Genomic DNA, 25,543 nt, shown 5'->3' with positions numbered 1-25,543 from the left:
CCTGTTCTGCATCAGGATGACATGTTTGTTAGTCGTCACCTGGTTTTAAAGAACTGATGTGCTCACTGTGTTACCAAAACTTTTTTTTTTTTTTTTTTTTTTTTGAGGCAAGGGACTCACTCTGTGGCCCAGGGTGGTGTGCAATGGTGTGATCTCTGCTCACTGCAACCCCAGCCTCCCGGGTTCAAGCGATTCTCATGCCTCAGCCTCTTGAGGAGCTGGGATTACAGACGCACACCACCACACCTGGCTAATTTTGGTATTTTTAGTAGAGATGGGGTTTTGCCATGTTGGCCAGGCTGGTCTCCAACTCTTGGCCTCACGTAATCTGCCTGCCTCGACCTCCCAAATTGCTGGGATTATAGGCGTGAGCCACTGCACGTGGCCCAAGACGACAATTATGATTACGGAACATGACAGTAGGAACTTCCTGAGGCACAGGACTTGCAAAGGCAGTGACACATTTTTATATAAATTAACTTTTATTTCTATAACATATAAAAGGTATAAATAGGACTTATGTAAAAACCAATCACCTGCACACACAAATTATGTGAAATTAGTTTACATATCTCTTTAAACCAGAGGGAGGAGGAGGAAGCAGGATGAGGTCCACCTGGCCCACCATAAGTCCTTCCCCAGATGCTGTCGTGTATTAATAGCTTCTGCGGTCAACCAGGGTAATCTGCCAGGCAGTGCCTCAGGATGGGGTAGGGGTGGTGGTGGTGACGAGGTGTGAGGCTTCTGGGCACGGCTGTGAGGGAGGCACTTGGTGGGAAACATGCCTGAGATGTCAACAGTCTCGTCCTCACCCAGAAGGTGGGACTTGTCGCGGGGGAAAAGCCAAGGGTCCCGCAGCTCCCAGCTGGCTCTCCTTCACGTGCTTATCTGATGTGGTGCAGGAACAACAGGCAGGGGTGAGCGGTTTGTCCACAGAAGGGAAGTCTGAGGGAGCAGCCGCCATGGACGTCCCACCCAGTGCTGGCAAACAGTTCTGTGCACAAGGGATGCAGCTCAGCGGTGCTGACAGTGGGGCTCACAGAGCTCCCGTATTCTCAAGGTTTGGATACATTCTGGGAGGGATGAACTGGTGTAAGAGTCACATAATATGTGGAGGGGTATAATAATCCAAAAAATGTAGCAAAATACCTTCTATGCCTATGAACCTGGGTTGGGGGAGCCGCGAACAAAGTCCAAAGCTCTGCCACACAGGCCAGCAGCGCTCATGTCTGCTGGCTGGTCCTCCCCAAAGCTCTCCTGCCACCTTTTTTTTTTTTTTTTTTTTAAACTAAACTAAATGGTCAATACTGCCATCTCTCTTGATAATGACAAAATGTTTGCACCAGATGCCTGCAGTTGTGTGTCGCTCCACACTAATGGATCCGTAGTGATACAGCTGTGGGAGGCACTCCTGGGTTGAAAATGAAGGCAATTATCAAATCACTGTCAGTCTTGACTGAGTCACCTCTAGAGTTTATGCTTTCGGCCTTAATTGAAATGAAGACAATTATATACACTTCTCACATAATTGATCACAAATGCGATCACAGCCACTCTGACTAAGATTGGTGCTGGCCAATCTGCTGTGAGGGAATGAAGAGAGGAGAGGAACTGCGATGTCAGTCCCTGATTCTACTGCAAGTTTCTAAGCACAGGAAATCCCACTCTAGCTTCAGGAGACGATATGTGACAAGAACATGACTGTGCTTTAAATCATCTCTCAACCATGCTAAGTTGTGATCCCTCACCAAGTCTATGAAACCTGGAAAAGGAGTAGAGTGCACGGGGTGTGTGTGTGTTTTATAAATTCAGGGATCATTCCAAAAGGGGCAAACTATTGCTTTCCGTGTGTGTGTTTTATAAATTCAGGGATCATTCCAAAAGGGGTAAACTATTGCTTTTCGTGTATGTGTTTTATAAATTCAGGGAATCATTCCAAAAGGGGTAAACTGTTGCTTTCCGTGTGTGTGTTTTATAAATTCAGGGATCATTCCAAAAGGGGCAAACTATTGCTTTTCGTGTGTGTGTGTTTTATAAATTCAGGGATCATTCCAAAAGGGGCAAACTACTGCTTTTCGTGTGTGTGTTTTATAAATTCAGGGATCATTCCAAAAGGGGCAAACTATTGCTCTTCAAGTCCTGGGGCAGGGAGGGGAAGAGGAGGCCACTGTCCGCTCCTGAAAGCTCTGTGGGGAGAAAGGCCCCCTGATTGTTCTGTCATTCACATGCCAGCTTACTGTCAAAGCTAGAAAGACCGATGCCAAAGGCCTGAACTGCGCAAAGTGGGTAGTTGTAGTCCAGTGTGAACACGTCATCTGCTACACGTCCAAACTGCATGACTATATAGTCAGCTAGAAACACAAGGAAATCAAGATGTTAGAATATAATGTGGTTGCACTAGGGGAAAACTTTTTTTTTCTTCCTTTTCTGAGTTGGGGTTTTGCTCTGTCGCCCAGGCTGGAGCCTAGTGGAATGACCACAGCTCACTGCAGCCTTGACCTCCCATCCCAGGCTCAAGTGATCCTCCCACTTCAGCCTCTTCAGTAGCTGGGACTACAGGCAAGCACCACCGTGGTTGGCTAGTATTTTACTTTTTGTGAAGATAGGGTCTCAGTGTGTTGCTCAAGCTGGTCTCAAACACCTAGGCGAAAGTGATTCTCCTGCCTCGGCCTCCCAAAGTGCTGGGATTACTGCCCCAGTGAAAACCTGTTTATGATATAGAAAGAATCCTCCAAATAGGCCAGTTAATCACCAGGTTTCTGTAGAATAGAGAGCGGCTTGCTGGCAACGTCACAAGCTCCGTAGGCTAGAGGTGCCAGGAACCTTTATTGGGGTCATTTGCCTTTGTTTCCCAAACAACCTACTCTGTGACTTCTCTGATTTTTTTTTTTTTTTTTTTTGAGACGGAGTCTCGCTCTGTCGCCCAGGCTGGAGTGCAGTGACGCAATCTCGGCTCACTGCAGCCTCGACCTCCTGGCTCAAGTGATGCTCCCACCTCAGCCTCCCAGGTAGCTTGGACTACAAGTGCCTGCCACCAGGCCCAGCTAATTTTTTCTATTTTTTGTAGAGATGGGGTTTCACACCATGTTGCCCAGGCTAGTCTTAAGCTCCTGGTCTCAAGCGATCTGCCCACCTCAGCCTCACAAAGTGCTGAGATTACAGACGTGAGCCATGATGCCCAGCCAACTTTTCTGATTTGCTATAGCATATCTCTCACACTCCTCCCCCCTCCTCAACACAGTGATTCACAAGTTTTCTCCAAAACTGTAGTTTCATCTTTCCAAAGAAATCCTTTCTCTCCTCCATGATTATCTCCTGACTATCATTTCCTATCGCATACAGGGAATGTGCATTTCCCATCCTGTAAGAGCGTCTATCCGCCTCTTCCTACCCAGCCCTTCCCGGAGGCTTACGGTCATTTTTGTGGACTATCTGGAAGTTCTTCACTGATGCCTGAGTGACCCGGCCACGAAAGTTGAGGACATAGGACTGAGTGTCACTGTTCCAGACGGGGGCCTTGTTGTGCAGTTCAATGAGATTTTCCATAGTTTTGTTCTGCCACCTTGAGAGCAAACTGTCATGGTTCTGTCCAAAGGGAAAATCATTACTTTGTAACTGACAAGCCTACAACTGCACGAGGCAGAAGGTAGAGGAGGAGAATCCTTTCTCCATTTCAGAAAAGGGTAAACCAGAAGCAAAGAATGAAAGCCAACAATGAAGACAGGTTTTTAAAATTATTCTACATTATCCAGCATTTCTCTTTGAAGAAAACATGGTTTCAAGGCAACGACTCTGCAACTGCTCTTATCCTGAGGTTCTGGAGGGCAGCTCTCCTGAAGAAGGGTATGGAGGAGCCATGCTCCAGTGTGGGGCTCTGGAAGCTCAATTTTTTTTTTTTTTTTTTTTTGTATTAACCTCTCTGTATTGTACTACTGTCTTTTAGAGTCTTTTGCTGATTTGAATATGTTCTTACTCACGTTTCGTGGCTGATATGGGATCTGCTTATGATTCAGTGTCATTCCAGGAATGATCACAGACATTTTCCTAGGACCTTTAAATCCAAGTACGTTCGTCTCCTGGAAGACAGGAAAACAAGGCAGAACTTGGAAACAGGAGAAAAATAGAGACCACATTCTTTTATAACATGAGACTTTCTTGGGAACGTAACATGCTTACAATATCAGGTGTACCAGCCAGGGGCGGTGGCTCACGCCTGTAATCCCAGAACTTTGGGAGGCTGAGGTGGGCAGATCACCTGAGGTCAGGAGTTCCAGACCAGCCTGGCCAACATGGTGAAACCCTGTCTCTACTAAAAATACAAAAACTAGCCAGGCATGGTGGCGAGTGCCTGTAGTCCCAGCTACTAAGGAGGCTGAGGCAGGAGAATTGCTTGAACCCAGGAGGCAGAGGCTGCAGTGAGCCAAGATGGCATCATTGCACTCCAGTCTGGGCGACAAGAGTGAGACTCTGCCAAAAAAATAAATAAATAAAAAATATAATAAATCATGTGTACCAAAAATAATTTTATTACTTTGCTATAAACAGAGAGTCAAAAACAGGAAAGTAATATATCTCTTTATATATATAAAAATATATAAATATATATATAAATATATATAAATATAACTTTTTGTTGTTGTTGTTTTGTTTTCTGAGACAGAGTCTTGCTCTGTCGCCCAGGCTGGTGTGCAGTGGCGGAATCCCGACTCACTGCAAGCTCTGTCTCCCGGGTTCATGCCATTCTCCTGCCTCAGCCTCCTGAGTAGATGGGACTACAGGCACCCGCCAGCACGCCCAGCTAATTTTGTATTTTTTTTTTTTTAAGTCGAGACAGGGTTTCTCCATGTTGGTCAGGCTGGTCTCCAGTTCCCGACCTCAGGTGATCCGCCCGTCTCGGCCTCCCAAAGTGCTGTGATTACAGGAGTGAGCCACCACGCCCAGCCTCTTACTCTTGAGTCTTAAATGAGATTTGAGATAACTGTGAACAGGCTGGGCGCGGTGGCTCACGCCTGTAATCCCAGCACTTTGGGAGGCCGAGACGGGCGGATCACGAGGTCAGCAGATCAAGACCATCCTGGCTAACACAGTGAAACCCCGTCTCTACTAAAAAAATACAAAAAAAACTAGCCAGGCGAGGTGGCGGGCGCCTGTAGTCCCAGCTATTCGGGAGGCTGAGGCGGGAGAATGGCGTAAACCCGGGAGGCGGAGCTTGCAGTGAGCTGAGATCCGGCCACTGCACTCCAGCCTGGGCTACAGAGCGAGACTCCGTCTCAAAAAAAAAAAAAAAAAAAAAAAAAAAAAGAGATAACTGTGAACAAACTGCCCAACTTTGTCAGCACCAACACATATTTATTTCCCAGTGAGGGCATGGCACTAGATTACATACAGTGAGAATGAGTTGTGGTTAATTAAGGCCCGCACTAGATGTTAAAAATGCCTGTCAAGCCAAGCAGATTATTCTTATTTTATTTTGAGACGGAGTCTTGCTCTGTCACCCAGGCTGGAGTGCGACCTCTGCCTCCTGGGTTCAAGCGTTTCTCCTGCCTCAGCCTCTTGAGTAGCTGGGATTACAGGTGCCTGCCACCACGCCTGGCTAATTTTTTTATATTTTTAGTAGAGACAGGGTTTCGCCATGTTGGCCAGGTTGGTCTCGACCTCCTGACTTCAGGTGATCCACGCGCATCAGCCTCCTGAAGCGTTGGGATTACAGGCATGAGACACCGCGCCTGGCCGATTATTATTATTTTTAAAATAGGATCTCATGCTGTCGCCCAGGCTGGAGTGCATGGCGTGATCACAGCTCACTGCAGCTTCGACCCTCCTAAGACTCAAGTGATCCTCTTGCCTCAGCGCCTCCAGTAGCTGGGACTCCAGCGACTGCCACCACGCCCAGCTAGTTTTTGTATTTTTAATAGAGACAGGGTTTCGCCATGTTGCCTAGGCTGGTCTCTCCTGGGCTCAAGTGATCTGCCCGCCTCAGCCTCCCAAAGTGCTGGGATTACAGGTGTGAGCCATCAAGCCCAGCCAAGCTAAGCAGATTATGTATGAAAGCTATAGAGGAAAGACACTTTACATCAAAGTGTTGAAGTCAAATGGTTCTCAGGCATGTAGATAAGATCTCATGGGATTAATTTCAACTTCAGAAAGTTGAGACTTTGGAATAAAAAAACCAGCTGAGATGGGTCAATTCCTTCTTGCTTTCTCTTACTCAACAACTTTTTGAATACCTACTGTGTGCCAGGCCATGTGCTGGTATGGATACAGCCATGAGTAAGAGTTCGCAAGAATTTACAAACTGGTGGAGACGGTTCATGTTGAACAAATAATAACAAGTACATGTGGGTTACAAATGCCACAAGGACACAGACAAAGGAATGTCAACCACATCTAGTGGAGTACTCAGAAAAGACTTTGATAAGGCAAAAGGCAAGAAAGAGGAAAAGGGAAGCCTCTCCAAGGAGGAAAGAGGAGTGTGGTTGGACAAAGGAACGACAGGAGGGCTGCTTCGCTAGAATGATGGGAAGCGGGGGTGAGCCGACAGAGGAGTCTGAAAGCAAATGCTGCCATGTTAGATCTTCCACAATGGGTAGTCGCTAAAAGGTCTGCAGCAGAACAGGAGGCTCAACTAGAGCCTTGTTTTAGGAAGATTCATTTGGTAGCAGTAGAGAATGAGCTAGATAGTTCTCAGGTCTTTCCTGGGTGTGAAATAAAATGAAAAAGTACAATAAAACAAATAATAAGATGAAATTTAAAAAGAAGTGAACTATAAATGCCAAAAAGAGGAAAAAAATAAAAAGATTAAAAAGAGAAAAAAGAGAATGAACTAGATAGGAAAAGATTAAAAGCAAAAAAAGATCAGCTTCAATTTATTGTAACCTTTGGCCACTGGATAAGAAGTAAAGGTCTGAACTAAGTGGCAGCAGGAAAAAAGAAGAGGAAATAAGGGAAGAAATATTCTGAGAGTGAAAAATAATTGAACTTGGCAATTCAGATAACTAAAACTCAAATACATGGAGAAAGTGGTACAGCAACAGAAATCAGAAATAGAAACAAGCTTGGGAGGGGAGGTTCTTAGGCGACACTAGGTGAAAAGTGCCAGCATGACGTCAGGAGGGCAGGAAGTGGGCCTTGGGAAAGCAGCACTCACATAGGAGATGGCGGCCAGCTCCTGCCGGGCGTGGGCCGCTCCTACCAGACCCCGGCCCTTGATGGGGCAGATACCACGGTCGTAAACGGTAAACTTGGTCCCCATGAGGTTGGATCTGGAGTCAGGAGAAAAAGTCACCAAGATGATCTGTAATTTTTTTTCTTATACAAACACAATCTAAGAGAAGGAAAATGGAAGCCTATTTTCCAAATGTCTAAATGTTCATCACTTTTTCAAAAATATCTCATTAAAGCAAGGAAGGAACTGAGATTTTCTTTTAACTTTTTATTTACTTGTTCATTCATCTGAGACAGGTTCTCGCTCTGTCACCCAGCTGGAGTGCAGTGGCAGGGATCATAGCTCACTGCAGCCTCAAACTCCCAGGCTCAAGCCATCCTCCCACCTTAGCCTCCTGGGTAGCTGGGGCTACAGGCGAGCACTGCCATGCCTGGCTAATTTTAAAAATTTTTGAAGAGATGTCTCAATGTGTTGCCCAGACTGGTCTCAAACTCCTGGCCTCAAGTGATCCTCCAACCTCAGCCTCCACAAATGCTGGGATTACAGGCCTAAGCAACCACACCACACTTATTTTTTTATTTTTCTGAGACAGACTCTCATTCTGTTACCCAGGTTGGGGTGCAGTGGTGCTGTCTTGGCTCATGGCAACCTCTGCCTCCTGGGTTCAAGCAATTCTCGTGCTTCAGCCTCCTGGGTAGCTGGAATTATAGGTACGTGCTACCACACCCAGCTGATTTTTGTATTTTTAGTAGAGAAGGGGTTTCTGCCATGTTGGCCAGGCTGGACTCTAACTCCTAACCTCAAGTGATCCACCCCCTTGGCCTCTCAAAGTGCTGGGATTACAGGTGTGAGCCACTGTACCCAGCTTTTTTTGTTTTTCTTTTCTTTTTTTCTTTTTTTTTTTTAAGATTACAACATCAATACATGCTAGTTGTAACCAAGATATGAACTGTTCTGCAACTATAGGAATAAGACTATCAGAAAGAATAAGACAGGGATCTAAGGTTGCTTTCACCTAAGCTTGCCGACATAACTTTCTCCTTCACGAGATAAATCAACTGGATCAGTGGAGATGAGGTAGTTGGCTGTTTTGCTCTTTTTCCGCTTTCTAGCTGCAAGAAGAAATATCTGGGAAAAGAAAAAGTGTCAGTCAAAAATGAAGTCGAGAGAACCCACCCCGCCCCTGGCCATGGCTGTCCTACCTATTCATTCAGCCAGTGTTCAGCAAGTCCCCAGCATATGTCTAAGCTGTTAATCTTTGGGTCTTCATCCCTTTTTCTAACTCTCTTATCAGAATTCACTATCAGGCTGGGTGCAGTGGCTCACCCCTGTAATCCCAGCACTTTGGGAGGCTGAGGTGGGCGGATCACAGGGTCAGGAGATCGAGACCATCCTGGCTAACCCGGTGAAACCCCGTCTCTACTAAAAATACAAAAAATTAGCCGGGCGCGGTGGGGGGAGCCTATAGTCCCAGCTACTCGGGAAGCTGAGGCAGGAGAATGGCATGAACCCAGGAGGCGGAGCTTGCAGTGAGCCCAGATCGTGCCACTGCACTCCAGCCTGGGCGACAGAGTGAGATTCTGTCTCAAAAAAAAAAAAAAAAAAATTCACTAACAGGGTTTTCTTCCTGTACGGTTTTTCTAAATTTACTAGCTTGAGTCTCTACATAATTAGTTACAACTTCATCCCTAAAAACTTCCAGTTAAAAAAAAAAATCTCCAAAGCTGGGCCAGGTGGCATGAGCCTATAATCCCAGCTGCTTGGGAGGCTGAGGTAGAGGCATCACTGGAGTCCAGGAGTTCCAGGCCAGCCTGGGCAACCCTGCAGAATCCAATAAATAAATAACAATCAATGTTCATCCAATGCCATGATTAAGAGTCTTTCCAACTTTAGGAGAGACAGGATCCTGAATACCTTCCCATTCTTTACTGTGATGGCTTTCTTTCTTTCTTTTTTCTTTTTTTTTTTTTTTTTTGAGGCAGGGTCTCACTCTGTCACCCAGGCTACAGCGCAGTGGTGCAATCACAGCTCATTGCAACCCCTGCCTCCCAGGTTCAAGTGATTTTCCTGCCTCAGCCTCCCAAGTAGCTGGAACTACAGGTGCATGCCACCACTCCTGGCTAATTTTTTTATTTTTTGCTAGAGACAGGGTCTCCCCATGTTGGCCAAGCTGGTCTCGAGCTCCTGTCCTCAAGGGATCCACCCGCCTCAGCCTCCCAAAGTGCTGGGATTACAGGCGTGAGCCACTGCACCTGGCCTGTGATAGCTTTCTTAATGCCATGGGGACACAGACAAAGGAATGTCAACCACGTCTGGTGGAGCACATCAGGAAAGACTTTGATTAGGCAAAGGGCAAGAAAGGGCAAAAGGGAAGGCTCTCCAGGGAGGAAATACTCTTTTTTTTTTTTGAGATGGAGTCTCGCTCTGTCGGCCAGGCTGGAGTGCTGTGGCCGGAGCTCAGCTCACTGCAAGCTCCGCCTCCTGGGTTTACGCCATTCTCCTGCCTCAGCCTCCCGAGTAGCTGGGACTACAGGTGCCCACCACCTTGCCTGGCTAGTTTTTTTTGTATTTTTTAGTAGAGACGGGGTTTCACCGGGTTAGCCAGGATGGTCTCGATCTCCTGACCCTGTGATCCGCCCGTCTTGGCCTCCCAAAGTGCTTGAGCCACCGCGCCCGGCCTCTTTTTTTCTATATTGCTGTTGTTGTTGTTTTTTTGAGACGGAGTCTCGCTCTGTCACCCAGGCTGGAGTGCAGTGGCCGGATCTCAGCTCACTGCAAGCTTCGCCTCCCGGGTTTACGCCATTCTCCTGCCTCAGCCTCCCGAATAGCTGGGACTACAGGCGTGCGCCACCTCACCCGGCTAGTTTTTTGTGTTTTTAGTAGAGACGGGGTTTCACCGGATTAGCCAGGATGGTCTCGATCTCCTGACCTCGTGATCCGCCCGTCTCGGCCTCCCAAAGTGCTGGGATTACAGGCTTGAGCCACCGCACCCAGCCTCTTTTTTTCTATATTGCTGTTGTTTTAAACCACTGTGACTTCAATGGCATGAATACCATCCTATGCAGGCATCCTTCCTAAACTCTACTAGACCAGGACCGTAACAGGGAAGCAGGAGAGTGGCAGTGGCTAAGCAGGAAGACTTTAGAATTATGCAGAAACAGGTTTGAATTTGGCTCTGCCATCACTTAGTGCAATTTGGGGTAGGTAAGTCACTCCCTAAGCCCCAGTTAGTTACCTCATCTTTAAAACAGAGATGAGAAATCCTACCTAACAAGGTGGCTACAATGATTACAGGTGATAATACATATAAACATATATGCACATGGTTGGTCTGTTGTAAACACTCAATAAATGGTGGTTAGAACAATTAACACCTACTATCATTATCTCATTTCTAGGCTCTTAAAAGCATCTGTTAAGACCTGGTATTAATACAAAATTAATAAGGTTCGTCGGCACATATTAAATTGGCTCAAACTTATAAAATAAATTAGAATTTCTAGGGTGAGAAACAAGACATTTAACTTGTATGTCCTTCGTATTTCTAATTCATCCTATTCCCCAAAACTCGCTCTCCTTCCACAATGTCATGTTTTATCATTAAAAAAAAAAAAAAAAAAAGAACAGTAGCATCTAAAAACTAAATCATGGGAGACAGGTGAAAACTTACATTACAAAATACCTGTAAAATTACATTAAGAAATACCTGCCCATTTTCCCACATTGTGGATCAAGCTCTTATTTGTGGGAGGGTAGAGCTTGCTGCCTATTAGACCATGAGCTCTTTGCAGAAAATGAGAACACAGCATCTGGGGACTGAAAGATACAATCTACTTCTAGCTGGCTTGGTCTAATACCAGAGTTAGTTCCCTAAGGCCCATCAACAATCTATTCCCACAACATTCTTCTCTCTCTCAAGAGTTTTCTTAGAAATCAATTCTCATACCTTCTGATTTTCTTCTTTCTCCAAGTACATATAGTAGGTGGGGAAGAGGCCCCGATCCATTCCCTTTTTATCCCGGATTATCCGACATCTTACTGTGACACCTTGAGGGGCAGGACTATACACAAAGTCCTCCAGGTCGTCTATGTCTCCCAGGAGGTTATCAGCTGGTTGGGCTGCAGTAGCAGAACAGGAAGTGCCTGTATCCTGAAAGGACAGCCATACATGAGCAACAAGAGGCCAGGACTCAAAATCTGATTCTCTTTGAGAAGCACTTAGTGGACAAAGCAACTTAGTAATTTACCCCTGTGTCTTCAGTCTTCTGACAGAATAAGGAAAACTGAAAAGTTAAATAAGGATATGAATATTAAGAGTAATGAAGAGCTAAGTATGCAAATGGGACAAAGCCTCACAATAGCTGACCTGAGATAGAAAAAATTAGATCATAAGCTAAATTTGAGCTTAAACTTCTGAAGGAACCCTCATTCACTAATGGTATTTAAATACTGAAGATATGTTTGAGGGCTGGGAACAGTGGCTCACACCTGTAATCCCAGCACTTTGGGAGGCCGAGGCGGGCGGATCACAAGCTCAGGAGATTGAGACCATCCTGGCTAACACGGTGAAACCTGTCTCTACTAAAAATACAAAAAATTAGCCGGGCGTGGTGGCGGCGCCTGTAGTCCCAGCTACTCAGGAGGCTGAGGCAGGAGAATGGTGTGAACCCGGGAGGCGGAGTTTGCAGTGAGCCGAGATCATGCCACAGCACTTCCAGCCTGGGTGACAGAGTGAGACTCTGTCTCAAAAATAAATAAATAAATACATACATACATACACACACACACACATACTGAAGATATGTTTGAGAAAGAGTCAAGTTAGCTCTAATGGAAGAAGTTTCAGAACTACATACAGTTGAATTCTGGCTGGATGCAGAATTTGGTCTTTCGAAACATGCTGACTGGGATCTTCCATCAGTCTCCTCATCGAAGTTCACACTTTCAGAGATATCTAGCAGAAAAGGAAGAACTGTTAGCACTGCCAACACTGGTTTAAAAAAGGTCTTTGAAACAAAGATAGTTTTAATTTTTTTTTCTTAAAACCTTCCTAACTATTGTGACCCTAAACACAACTATTTTGTCCAAATACATAAAACAGGCAAATTCATAGAGACAGAAAGTAGAATAGAGGTTACTAGGGGCTGGGGGCAGGGGAGAATGAGGAATTATCTTGAATGGGTGTGAAGTCTCTGGGAAGATGAAGAAGTTCTGAAGATGGTAGTAGTGGCTGCATAACATTGCTAATGTACTTAATGTCACTGAATCTCACACTTTAAAATGATTAAACTTGTAAATTTTAGTCAGGGCAGGCTGGGTACGGTGGCTCACACCTGTAATCCCAGCACTTTGGGAGGCCGAGGCGGGCAGATGATGAGGTCAGGAGATTGAGACCATCCAGCTAACATGGTGAAGCTCCGTCTCTACTAAAAATACAAAAAATTAGCTGGGCATGGTGGTGGGCACCTGTAGTCCCAGCTACTCGGGAGGCTGAGGCAGGAGAATCGCTTGAAACTGGGAGGCAGAGCTTGCAGGGGGCGAGATTGCACCACTGCACTCCAGCCTGGGCAACAGAGTAAGACTGTCTCAAAAAAAAAAAAAAAAAAAGAAAATTTAGGCAGGGCACAGTGGCTCATGGCTGTACTCCTAGCACTTTGGGAGGGTGAGGCAGAAGGATTGCTTGAGGCCACGAGTTTGAGATCTGTCTCTATAAAAAGTTTTTTTTTAAAAAATTAGCCAGGCATGATGGTACCTGTGTGTCTGTAATCCTAGCTAGCTGAGGTGGGTGGATCACTTAAGCCCAGGATTTTGAGGCTAAAGTGAGCTATGCACCCCCGCCTAGGCGACAGAATGACACCTGAACTCTTTTAAAAAAAAAAAGTGTACTTTTTGTTATTTGGAAGGGAAGGGAAGGCTTCAGTAAAAACAGGAAAACTTGCTAGACATTCTAAAAAGAGCTGTAGCACTAATAAATTATTATTATTATTATTATTATTAAGATGGAGTCTCACTCTGTCGCTCAGGCTGGAGTGCAGTGGCACGATCTCGGCTCACTGCAACCTCCATCCCTCGGGTTCAAGCGATTCTCTTGTCTCAGCCTCCCCGGTAGCTGGGATTACAGGTGTGCGCCACCAAGCCCAGCTAATTTTTTTGTATTTTTAGTAGAGACGGGGTTTCACCATGTTGGCCAGACTGGTCAAACTGACCTCAGGTGAGCTGCCCGCCTCGGCCTTTCAAAGTGTTGGGATAATAGGTGCAAGCCACCATGCCAGGCTAACACTGGTAACTTTTATGTTACAATGCATGTTTTACCACAATTAAAAAAAAATCCAATGATGCATTGTTCTCTACAGCAGTTTTATTCCCCCCAGCATTTTCTTTTATATTTTTTTCTGAGATGGAGTTTTGCTCTCGTTGCCCAGGCTGGGCGCAATCTCGGCTCACCGCAACCTCAGCCTCCCGGGTTCAAGCGATTTTCCTGCCTCAGCCTCTTGAGTAGCTGGGACTACAGGCGCCCACCACCACATCTGGCTAATTTTGTATTTTTAGTAGAGACGGGGTTTCTCCATGTTGGTCAGGCTGGCCTTGAACTCCCAACCTCAGCCTCGGCCTCCCAAGTAGCTGGAATTACAGGTGCCCACCACCACACCCGGCTAATTTTTTTTGTATTTTTAGTGGAGACGGGGTTTCACCATGTTGGCCAGGCTGGTCTCGAACTCCTGACGTCAGGTGATCTGCCTGCCTCTGCCTCTCAAAGTGCTGGGATTACAGGCGTGAGCCACCGTGCCTGGCCTATTGTGTACTTGAAATGGAAGAGGTGTATGGTCTGTAATTTATATCTCAAAAGAGCTGTTACTTAAAAAATTATTTGCTTTGCAAAGGACATTTTTTCCTTCTGCTCTCTAAAATATTAACTTATTATTATTATTTTTCGAGACAGGGTTTCACTCTGCTGCCCAGGTGGGAGTGCAGTGGCCAAATCACAGCCACTCACTGCAGCCTCAACTTCCTGGGCTCACGTGATCCTCCCACCTCAGCCTCCTGAGTACCTGGGACTACACCATATCCAGGTAATTTTCTGTAGAGATGGGGTTTCACCAACTTGCCCAGACTGATCTCAAACTCTTGGGCTCAAGCAATCCGCCCACCTCAGCTTCCCAAAGTGCTGAGATTACAGGCATGAGCCACGACACCTGGTACCCCCCCTTTTTATTGGTAGCAAAAAGGCAGAAAACTCCTGAGATACCACTATCGTATGGATATCTTCACCTATTACTATGTTTTCAGATGCCATTTTTATACCAAGAACTCAGTTCACATGAATCTGTCTTGAGAGATCAAAGATCTCTCTGAAACTTTCAAGATAAGCAAATCGGAGCCACTTATACGGGCATCATCTGCCAAACTGACACTTCTTAGAATTCAATCAAAACAGCACTTAATGGGTTTTATAGTCAAGATGCAACCTGTGGAGACATGAAAAGGCATTAATTCATCTGGCACTGAAAGGCCAGTTCTGAGAAAGAACACAGCCACTTCACAGAGCAGTGCAAAAGCAGACAATGTGGTATTTACAGTCAGGGATAAAGAACTAGACTAAGAATCAGAAAATCTAAATCTGCCACTTTTCAGCTAGTTGACTCAAGGTAAGTAATTTAGCTTTGGTTAAATAGAAAATCATTTTTGCTCTGACTCATTCTATCTGTCCAACCCACATCTTTTACTTTCTTTTGTTGTAAAAATAGTGGTAGTAAAATAATAGGAAAGTACCATGGTCACCTTCATGTTAAAGACAGGAGAACTGAGGCAGAGAAAAGTGAAGTTGTATGCTCTTCTTCCCAGCCAGAAGTGGCAGAATAGAAATTCAAAACCAAGCAAGCTGGCCCAAGAGCTGTGCTCAAATCCATGTCACCAAATTGCCTTTCCTACACCATGCACTCCGGTCACCTGGCCCCGTTTGCACAGACATCTCATGTTTTTACACCTAGCCTTTGCTCATGCGATTTCTTCTGCCCAAGTTTGCTTCCTAACTAGCAGTATGATCTATGACACATTACTTAGCCACTCTAATAACTTTTTTTTTTTGAGATGGAGTCTTGCTCTGTCGCCAGGCTGGAGTGCAGTGGCGCAATCTCTGCTCACTGCAACCTCTGACTCCCTGGTTCAAGCGATTCTCTTGCCTCAGCCTCCTGAGTAGCTGGGATTACAGGCATGTGCCACCATGCCCAGCTAATTTTTGTATTTTTAGTAGAGACAGGGTTTCACCATGTTGGCCAGGGTAGTCTCAATCTCCTGACCTCGTGATCCACCTGTCTTGGCCTCCTTTTTTTTTTTTTGAGACGGAGTCTCGCTCTGTCGCCCAGGCTGGAGTGCAGTGGCGCCATCTCAGCTCACTGAAAGCTCCGCCTCCCGGGTTCACGCCATTCTCCTGCCTCAGCCTCCCAAGTAGCTGGGACTACAGGGCCCCACCACCATGCCCAGCTAAATTTTTTTTTTTTTTTTTGAGATGGAGTCTTGCTCTGTCGCCCAGGCTGGAGTACAGTGGCTGGATCTCAGCTCACTGTAAGCTCTGCCTCCCAGGTTTACGCCATTCTCCTGCCTCAGCCTCCCGAGTAGCTGGGACTACAGGCGCCCGCCACCTCGCCCGGCTAGTTTTTTGTATTTTTTAGTAGAGACAGGGTTTCACCGGGTTAGCCAGGATGGTCTCGATCTCCTGACCTTGTGATCCGCCCGTCTCGGCCTCCCAAAGTGCTGGGATTACAGGCTTGAGCCACCGCGCCCGGCCCCAGCTAAATTTTTGTATTTTTAGTAGAGACGGGGTTTCACTGTGTTAGCCAGGATGGTCTCGATCTCCTGACCTCATGATCTGCCCGCCTCGGTCTCCCAAAGTGCTGGGATTACAGGCATAAGCCACAGCACCCAGCCCTATCTTTTTTTTTTAATTAATTTTTATTTATTTCTTTTTGAGACAGGGTCTCACTCTACACACAGGCAGCAACACAATCCTGGCTCACTGTAGTCTCAAACTCTGAGGCTCAAGCAATCCTCCCACCTCAGTCTCCCAAAGTGCTGGGGTTATAAGCATGAGCTGCTCCACCCAACCCAATTTTTTTTTTTTTTAATTTTTAGAGACATGGTTTCATTCTGTCACCCAGGCTGGAGTGCTGTGGCATGATCATAGCTCACTGCATCCTCAATCAGCTGGGCTCGAGCAATCCTCCCAGCACAATCTCTTAAGTAGCTGCAACTACCATTACACCCAGCTAATTAAAAAAAATTTTTGTTAGACACTGGGTCTTGCTATGTTGCCCTGGCTGGTCCTGAACACCTAACTTCAAGCAATCCTCCCACCTCAGCCTCTTTAAGTGCTGGGATTACAGGTATGAGCCACCAGGCCCAGCCTTCTATTACTCCCTGAAGTCCCAATTCCTGATGTGGTCTATTAGGTCCCACGTAATTAGAGCCTACCTCCCTGTCCTGGCTTACCTCTCTACATCCCCCTTCCTACTCTATGACCACACGCCCTGAGCTGCTGCCATTATGAACTGGCCAGCACCTCTTCCTGAATCAGGCACTAGCTCAAACATCACTTTCTCTGGGAAGGCTCCCAAGCCTCCGAGTGGAGTGAGGCGTCGGGCTCTCTCAGCACCTTGATTTTATTTTTTTCTTTTTTTCTTTTTTTTTTTTGAGTCAGAGTCTCGCTCTGTTGCCCAGGCTGGAGTGCAGTGGCCGGATCTCAGCTCACTGCAAGCTCCGCCTCCTGGGTCTACGCCATTCTCCTGCCTCAGCCTCCCGAGTAGCTGGGACTACAGGCGCCCACCACCTCGCCCGGCTAGTTTTTTGTATTTTTTTTTTTGGTAGAGACGGGGTTTCACCGTGTTAGCCAGGCTGGTCTCGATCTCCTGACCTCGTGATCCGCCCGTCTCGGCCTCCCAAAGTGCTGGGATTACAGGCTTGAGCCACCGCGCCCGGCCAGCACCTTGATTTTCTAGCTCTAGCCTATTTAAGTGCATGAAGCTTCAATTAGAATAAGCACTCCATGAGGGCAAGAACCATGCTTACTCACGTATCCTAAGTACCTAGAATGTTGCCTGAGATATGGTATGTACTTTACGTTTTTTTTTTTGGTTGAGATAGGGTCCTGCTCTGTAACCAGGCTGAAGTACAGTGGCGCAATCTCAAGCTCAGTGCAACCTCCGCTGCCCAGGCTCAAGCCATCCTCCTGCCTCAGCCCCGCAAGTAGCTGGGATTACAGGTGTGCACCACTGCACCCAGCCAATTTTTTTTTTTTTTTTTTTTTTTGGCATTTTTTGTAGAGACAAGGTTTCTCCATGTTGCTCAGGCTGGTCTTGAACCCTTGGACTCAAGTGATCTGCCCGCCTCAGCCTCCCAAAGTGTTAGGATTATAGGCATGAGCCACCATGCCTGGACTCAAAACATACTTTCTTTTCCTTTCTTTTTTTTGAGAAGTTTCACTCTTGTTGCCCAGGCTGGACTGCAATGGCGCAATCTTGGTTCACTGCAACCTCCGCCTCCGAAGTTCAAGTGATTCTCCTGCCTCAGCCTCCCGAGTAGCTGGGATTACAGGCACCCACCACCATGCTTGGCTAATTTTTTTATATTTTTAGTAGAGACGGGGTTTCACCATGTGCTGGTCTCAAACTCTTGACCTTCAGGTGATCCACCCACCTTGGCCTCCCAAAGCGCTGGGATTACAGGCATGAGCCACTGCGCCTGGCCACAACATACTTTCTAAATAAGTGAATATACGAATTTGTTTAAACGTTCATTTATTATGCCATTCCGTGGTATATGAATCTCCTGATTCATATATCCCAGGACCTAGCAATATTTGCCTAATGCAAAGAAGGTACCCAATAGATATTCATTATTGGGCTTCAGTTTTCTCATCTGAAAAGGGGATGCTTAATCCCTTCTCATTATAAAATTATTTTTGTAAAAAGGAAAGACTACAAGGGACCTTTGAAATGTATGGGAATATTTATGGAAATGAGAGCTCCAACTAGAAGAAAGGCTATCAATCATCACCAACTATGAAACGGAGGTGGAGTAGAGGGCTGAGTGACAACTCTGTCAGAAGGAGACGGTGGGAACCGAAAATAGTCAAAAAGAGAGAAACAGTCATCTATGGTAGCTAGTAGTTTAGATTTAATTATCTTCTTTTTCTCAGGCAATAGTATAAATACTACCATTGCTGACAATTACCAACATTCAGATGTAAAAGATGCTTAATACTGTCACCCCCGTGAGGCCCTAAGCCGTGAGTAATTTGGAGTCATGTGGATTGTTAACCACAATGAAAAGAAAGGAAAAGATGACAAATGAGTAAGAAGACAAATTGCCTTAAAATCTTTGCCAGTCCTCACCATGCTTCTGGAGACTCTCCTGAAGTCCTGGCTTGGAAGCCGTGCCCACGCTGTTTTCATCTTCTTCCAAAGCAGGGGAGCTTACTGACGGAGTGCGAACCTCATCTGGTTTCAGGACAGCAGCTGGACCATCAATACCTAGGGGACAAAATAAAATGAATTTTAAAAAAGGAGCAAAGTATTATTCACTATTTAGTTGGGTGGATTTGGCATATGTGATCAGAATTAAGAACTACCGAATCACTTTATCTCCCCTCCTTTCTTAACATCCATAAGAACATGTGTTAAGAGAGTAGGTCAGAACTGGTGTTTTTTCTCTGAGACAGGATCTCACTCTGTCGCCCAGGCTGGAGAGCAGTGGTGTAATCACAGCTCACTGTAGCCTCGACTTCCTAGGCTCAAATGATCCTCCCACTTCAGTCCCCCAAGTAGCTGGGACTACAGGTGTGTGCTACTACGCCTGGCTAATTTTTAATTTTTTCGTAGAGATGGAATTTTGTTATGTTGCCCAGGCTAGTTTCAAACACCTGGCCTTAAGCGATCCACCTGCCTGGTCTCCCAAAGTGCTGGGATCAGAGGCATAAGCCACCATGCCCAGCCTGGTGTTCATTTTATTAACATGCTCTGTTACTAAAGTAATATGTACTTGTACTTTAGTAACTGAAGTTATATGTACTTCAGAAACTTAAGAATGAGACCAAGAAAACAAAGTAGGTCCTCCATAGTACAGATCCTGTCCAAGCCAATAGCTCAGGTGGCTTGATTTAGAGGAACTTACAATCTTATTCTTCCTCCACCCCTTACCATCTCAGATGGTCCTTTGAACTATCTATTGGAAGAATGGATGCTCTCTACCTATTCTTGGCTTCATGATTCACCTCTGCCATGATTTAACAATCAAAAACTCCTCAAATAGGTCATTCTAAACTATTCATCTGGCATCTAGAAAACAACAGTTCTTGCCGGGCACGGTGGCTCAAGACTGTGATCCCAGCACTTTGGGAGGCCGAGGCAGGTGGATCACCTGGGTCAGGAGTTCTAGACAAGCCTGGCCAACATGGTAAAACCCCGTCTCTACTAAAAATACAAAAAAATTAGCCGGGCGTGGTGGCAGGCGCCTGTAAACCCAGCTACTCAGGAGGTTGAGGCAGGAGAATCACTTGAACCCAGGAGAAGGAGGTTGGCAGTGAGCCAAGATCTTGCCTTTGCACTCCAGCCTGGGCAATGAAAGCAAAACTCCATCTCAAAAAAAAGAAAAAAGAAAAGAAAACAACAGTTCTAAAATGGACACAAACCTTAAGGCATCTTGCACTGATTATATTGCTTTTATTCTCCTCAAAGACCCCAAATGTGTTTATAAAGATTTGTGAAGGTACCTAGTAATGGTGCTAATAATATTGTCCCTTTGGTCCGTCTGAGAATCCTCCTGCCTGCTAGGTTTGTGAAAACTGTACCCCAGCAGGAAGTGATGCTGCCTAAATACACACCATGTAAGATGACATTGCTGTGGGGAGTATGACAGTTCACCAAGGGAGTCTGCTCGTCACTGGCCCTTGGCTTCGCCCGCCGTAGCCTGGCTTCTGGATTGGGCTGCACCATAAACGGCTCAAGGCGCTTTTTCCTCTGCCTCTTCTCAAGTAGTAGCCTCTGGGAAAAAAGCGATATGATAGCCAGCAAGTAGAGTTTTGACATGACCTAGCCACTTCCAACATTTAGTTTGTTTTTCACTGATCCTCACAAAACATCTTGTAAATTATTATTTCCCCGTTTAAGAAATGGGAAAACTGAGGCACAGAGAGGAGTAAGGATTCAATCATTTCATTTAACAAATACTTTTGAACACCTAACACCTATAAAGATCTATTTAAAATCACATGATGCATTTTTTTTCTTTTTTTTTGAGACAGAGTCTCACTTGGTTGCCCAGGCTGAGTGCAGTGGCACTATCACAGCTCACTGCAGCCTCGACCTCCAAGGTGCGCCCGATCCTTCTGGCTCACCCTCCTGAATAGCTGGGACTACAGGTGTGTGCTACCGCGCCCAGCTAATTTTTGTATTTTTGTAGAGACAGGATTTCCCCATAATGCCCAGGCTGGTCTCAAACTCCTGAGCTCAAGCAGTCTGGTGCCTTGGCCTCCCAAAGTGTTGGGATTACAGGTGTGAGCCACTGCACCTGCCCCACACAATGCATTTCCAACCAAGTCTACTAAAGATGTATGGGAATCATCACAGCATTATCACAATGTGATTACAAGCTCAAAACATACAAACACACATGCACGGGGGGAAGATGGAGGAACAGAGCAAGGGGGGTTTCTTCAGGTGCTAGACTATGGCATGATTATTTTCTCTTTTCTAGTCTTTTTTTTTTTTCCAAAGTTTTCTCACTTTTGTAAATGGAAGAAAAAAACTTTATTATTCTCTAAAACTCAAATTATTTCCATGTTCTAATTAGTCAAAAAGCAGTAAGTTTGGCATTCTTATTTATCTTATATAATATTAGAAATCAAATTTGGATCAAGGGTGAGAAGAAAAAAATGGCAGTTGGAACATACCAAATACAAAGCGGTCAACTCTGAATAAAAGCAAGATAAAGACTATGGTAGCAAGAAAAGTCAGGAAAAACGGATGACAGACCCTGAGAATAAAAAACCAACGAAATGGAGAGTACTAGCACATAGTACTAGTACCTTTTGGCAAATAAGGGCTTATAATATATAGCAATTATTATGGATCTGGGATAACTCAGAATAGGAAACATGTGAAGCCCCATGCTAAAAAATAAAGACATGATTAAAAAACAAAGATATCATAACCCACTTACTACTGTTTTTCAGGCAAAAGAAGCCATCTGTTTACTTTTTTCCATTGATACTGTTTCTAAAAAGTGCCTCCAGGAAGAAGAGTCACTCCAAGGGGCGAGACTATCAAAAAAGGAAGTGTGTTTTTCCTGAACTGGCCTGATGAGAGCACACTGATTAATTCAATAGCTCGTGTACAGAGGGAAAAGACTGGGGAGTTAAGATAACGTGCCAATACGGAATATACCATCAAGAATGAATAGGTGTTAGAGCAAGGACTAACCTATGTTTGGAGATTATTTTGAGATTTCATGAACTACCATGAATAGAAGGACCTTAACCCAGGAACACTAAATACACAGGAGGCTATGATGACTTCCGCCAAATGGAATTGGCCAGTAAGATTCTTCTAGCAACCGGGAGCGGTGGCTCATGCCTGTATTCCCAGCACTTTGGGAGGCGGAGTCAGGTGGATCACTTGAGGTCAGCAGTTCGAGACCAGCCTGGCCAACATGGTGAAACCCCGTCTCTACTAAAAATACAAAAATTGGCCTGCATCTTGGTGCACGCCTGTAATCCCAGTTACTCAGGAGGCTCAGGCAGGAGAATCACTTAAACCCAGGAGGTGGAGGTTGTGGTGAGCTGAGATCGCGCCACTACACTCCAGCCTGGGCAACAGAGCGAGACTCTGTCTCAAAAAAATTCTTCTAGCGACCAAGAAGTCTTGTATAATGGATACAAAGTATCACGCACAGTGGCTCACACCTGTAATCCCAATACTTTGGGAGGCCGAGGGGGGCGGATCACCTGAGGTGGGGAGTTCAAAGCCAGTCTGACCAACATGGAGAAACCCCGTCTCTACTAAAAACACAAAAATTAGCCGGGCGTGGTGGCGCATGCCTGTTATCCCAGCTACTTGGAGGCTGAGGCTGGAGAATTGCCTGAGCCTGTGAGGCGCAGGTTGCGGTGAGCTGAGACTGTGCCACTGTACTCCAGCCTGTGCAACGATAGCGAAACTCCATCTCAAACAACAACAACAACAAGAAAAACCAGTAACTTGCCTGAAAAGATGGTAAATATTAAGTACTGAAATCATAAGAAACTGCCATATCTTATCTATATGGCCACAGCTATTTTGTCTCACACACACAGTCTGTGAAATGATCGATGAAACAAAAACGCATACTGTGGGCTGGGCGCGGTGGCTCACGCCTGTGATCCCAGCAGTTTGGGAGGTCGAGGTGGGCACATTACCTGAGGTCAGAAGTGTGAGACCAGCCAGGTCAACATGGTGAAACCCCGTCTCTACTAAAAAATAAAATTAGCCAGGAGTGGTGGCAGGCACCTGTAATTCCAGTTACTTGGGAGGCTGAGGCAGGAGAATCTCTTGAACCCGGGAGATGGAAGTTGTGTTAAGCTGAGATTGCTCCACTGCACTCCAAGACGAGCAACAGAGCAAGACTCCATCCCAAAAAAAAAAAAAAAAAAAAAAAGGGCTGGGCGCAAGCAGCTCACACCCGTAATCCCAGCACTTTGGGAGGCCGAGGCGGGTGGATCATCTGAGGTCAGGAGTTTGAGACCAGTCTAGCTAGCCAACATGGTGAAACCCCATCTCCACTAAAAATATAAAACATTGGCCAGGTGTGGTGGCAGGCGCCTGTAATCCTAGCTACTCGGGAGGCTGAGGCAGGAGAATCGCTTGAACCCGGGAAGCAGAGGTTGCCAGGAGGCAGAGGTTGCCGTGAGCCGAGATTGCACCACTGCACTCCAGCCTGGGCAACAGAGTGAGACTGTCTCAAAAAAAAAAAAAAAAAAAAAAACCAAATGTTGTAGCTATTTTATTTTACTTTTTGAGACAGAGTTTCACTCTTGTTGCCCAGGCTGGAGTGCAACTGTGCGACCTCGGCTCACTGCAGTCTCTGCCTCCTGGGTTCAAGCAATTCTTCTGACTCAGCCTCCGGAGTAGCTGGGATTACAGGTGCCGCCACCACACCCAGCTAATTTTTTGTATTTTTAGTAGAGAGGGGTTCACATGTAAGGAAAATATTTTATATAGAAAAGGAGTTTTCTGCTTGTGGTCTAGAAAAGGGAGGCCAAAGAGCTAGAATTTGATAGGGTTATCCAGTTTGTCCAAGAAAGAGAAACATCTTTTTTTTTTTTTTTTTTTTTAAACAGAGTCTCGCTCTGTTGCCCAGGCTGGACAGTGCAGTGGTGCGATCTCGGCTCATCGCAACCTCTGCCTCTCAGGTTCATGCAATTTTCCTGCCTCAGCCTCCCGAGTAGCTGGGATTACAGGTGCACCCCACCATGCCCAGCTAATTTTTATACTTTTAGTAGAGATGGGGCTTCACCATGTTGGCCAGGCTGGTCTTGAACTCCTGACCTCATTCCCTCTGATTCCTTGCTCACCAATAAGCCTTCTAATTTGAAGTTTAACTTCTTAGGTATCATTTTCCCAGGAAAAGAGTATCATGAACAGTAGAGATGAATACACACTGAAAAAGTACACCTCCCTTTGTAAATTAATAACTTGGGGCTCTGGTTTTAAAACTTACTGGTATGGGTTTAACTAGTGTGAATTTGTGCCAAAGGACCTGGTTATATCCAGGTTCACTGACAAACTAAGCTCTCAGACTTGTAAAGGGGAGACTAGACCCCTGACCACAGGTTCCACCAAGGTATCTGGGAAAGCCTCTCTCTATCTACTTAAAGACTGATCGAACTCATTTAGACCAATGACTTAAGAAAAAAACAACTGTAGACTCAAACTGTAATCAGGGCCACAGCTACTATACCTCAGTATTGAATAGATCTTACTACTGTCCAAGTTTATAAATAAGAAAAATACCATTAAACAGGTATGTGCAAGCTGCCATCTTGGTGAAAACTGTCATGCAGTTTGGATGGGGGAGGAGAGAAGTGCTACTAGGGTTTGAATGTAACAATGTCAATTCCTATTTCATTTATATTTTACTTCCCTGAAAACTTAAGAGTGCTTTAAATGAGGCTACATCAACGAGTAAGGACTCATTACCAAGACAGGGTAAGTCAGGGAGCCAGGAAGAAAGCCAAAGTTGATGGTTAGATGCCCTAAATGGAATTAAAACACACTGCCTTCATGATTTTAAGTGTCGTATAAACTAAAATTTAATCACCTTTAAATTTCCTAATTATCTTGGGAATTGAACAGTAAAAGAATCTATCTTCCCAAGAATTTAGTGGTATGTCTTACTATTGCCTGGGGCCAAAATACTGAATGGTGATGCCAAAATAAACAATAAGAAACTAAAGGAGATTAGATTGGAGGAAATTTCCATGAAATTACTTTATCCAATAAAATAATAAAGCTCTGGCCGGTGCAGTGGCTCATGCCTGTAATCCCAGCACTTCGGGAGGCTGAGGTGGGCGGATCACTTGAGGTCAGGAGTTCGAGACCAGCCTGGCCAACATACCGGAAACCCCGTCTCTACTAAAAATGCAAAAAGTAGCTGGACACGGTGGTGTAAGCCTGTAAACCTAGCTACTTGGGAGGCTGAGGCAGGAGAATTGCTTGAACCCAGGAGGCAGAGGTTGCAGTGAGCCAAGATCATGCCACTGCACTCCAGCCTGAGCAACAGAGCAAGACTCCATCTCAAAAATAAATAAAGCTTCATTTAAATTAATGATAGTTTAACTAATTCTCAATTTTCCTAGAGAAGGAGTCACCCTAGAGGTAATGGGCTGAGGTTACACTATGACAGTTTTCCAACAGACCAAACAACCACAGAATACAACCAGTAAGTAACATCAGACTGGTTGTCTGCGGTCTATCAGTTTGTTTTAAAATAACTAATCTCAGCCAGGCATGGTGGCTCATGCCTGTAATCCCAGCACTTTAGGAGGCTGAGGCAGGCAGATCACGAGGTCAAAAGATTGAGACCATTCTGGCCAACATGGTGAAATCCCTTCTCTACTAAAAATACAAAAAATTAGCTGGGCGTGGTGACGTGCACCTGTAGTCCCAGCTACTCAAGAGGCTGAGGCATAAGAATCGCTTGAACCCAGGAGGCAGAGGTTGCAGTGAGCCAAGATCATGTCACTACACTGCAGCCTGGGCAACAGAGCAAGAGTCTTGCAAAAAAAAGAAAGAAAGAAAGAGAGAGAGAGAGAAAGACAGAAAGAAAGAGAGACAGAGAGACAGAGAGAGAGAG

General features: G+C 45.4%; 1 protein-coding gene across 2 annotated transcripts in view; it reads right to left on the bottom strand.

Annotated features, from left to right (window-relative positions):
* Positions 1 to 463: 463 nt before the first annotated feature.
* TULP3 (TUB like protein 3) overlaps positions 464 to 25,543 on the bottom strand; it is a 55,612-nt gene continuing 30,532 nt past the window's right edge. The window contains exons 3-12 of one of the 2 annotated variants that reach the window (XM_045364547.2): positions 20,040 to 20,199; positions 18,553 to 18,690; positions 12,022 to 12,119; positions 11,112 to 11,315; positions 8,181 to 8,293; positions 7,148 to 7,262; positions 3,978 to 4,076; positions 3,414 to 3,585; positions 2,238 to 2,351; positions 464 to 1,411 (exon numbers count right to left, since the gene is read on the bottom strand). In XM_045364547.2, the coding sequence (XP_045220482.2) occupies positions 1,374 to 1,411; positions 2,238 to 2,351; positions 3,414 to 3,585; positions 3,978 to 4,076; positions 7,148 to 7,262; positions 8,181 to 8,293; positions 11,112 to 11,315; positions 12,022 to 12,119; positions 18,553 to 18,690; positions 20,040 to 20,199 (1,251 nt within the window). In that variant the 3' untranslated portion in view covers positions 464 to 1,373. Of the gene's footprint in view, positions 1,412 to 1,898; positions 2,352 to 3,413; positions 3,586 to 3,977; positions 4,077 to 7,147; positions 7,263 to 8,180; positions 8,294 to 11,111; positions 11,316 to 12,021; positions 12,120 to 18,552; positions 18,691 to 20,039; positions 20,200 to 25,543 lie in introns of those variants that run through there. The other variant, XM_005569829.5, reaches the window with a different exon arrangement.

This window comes from Macaca fascicularis, chromosome 11 (genome assembly GCF_037993035.2).
Source record: "Macaca fascicularis isolate 582-1 chromosome 11, T2T-MFA8v1.1".
Classification (NCBI taxonomy): domain Eukaryota; kingdom Metazoa; phylum Chordata; class Mammalia; order Primates; family Cercopithecidae; genus Macaca; species Macaca fascicularis.
The sequence above is the reverse complement of the archived record's forward strand: the minus strand, read 5'-3'. Positions and strand labels throughout refer to the sequence as shown.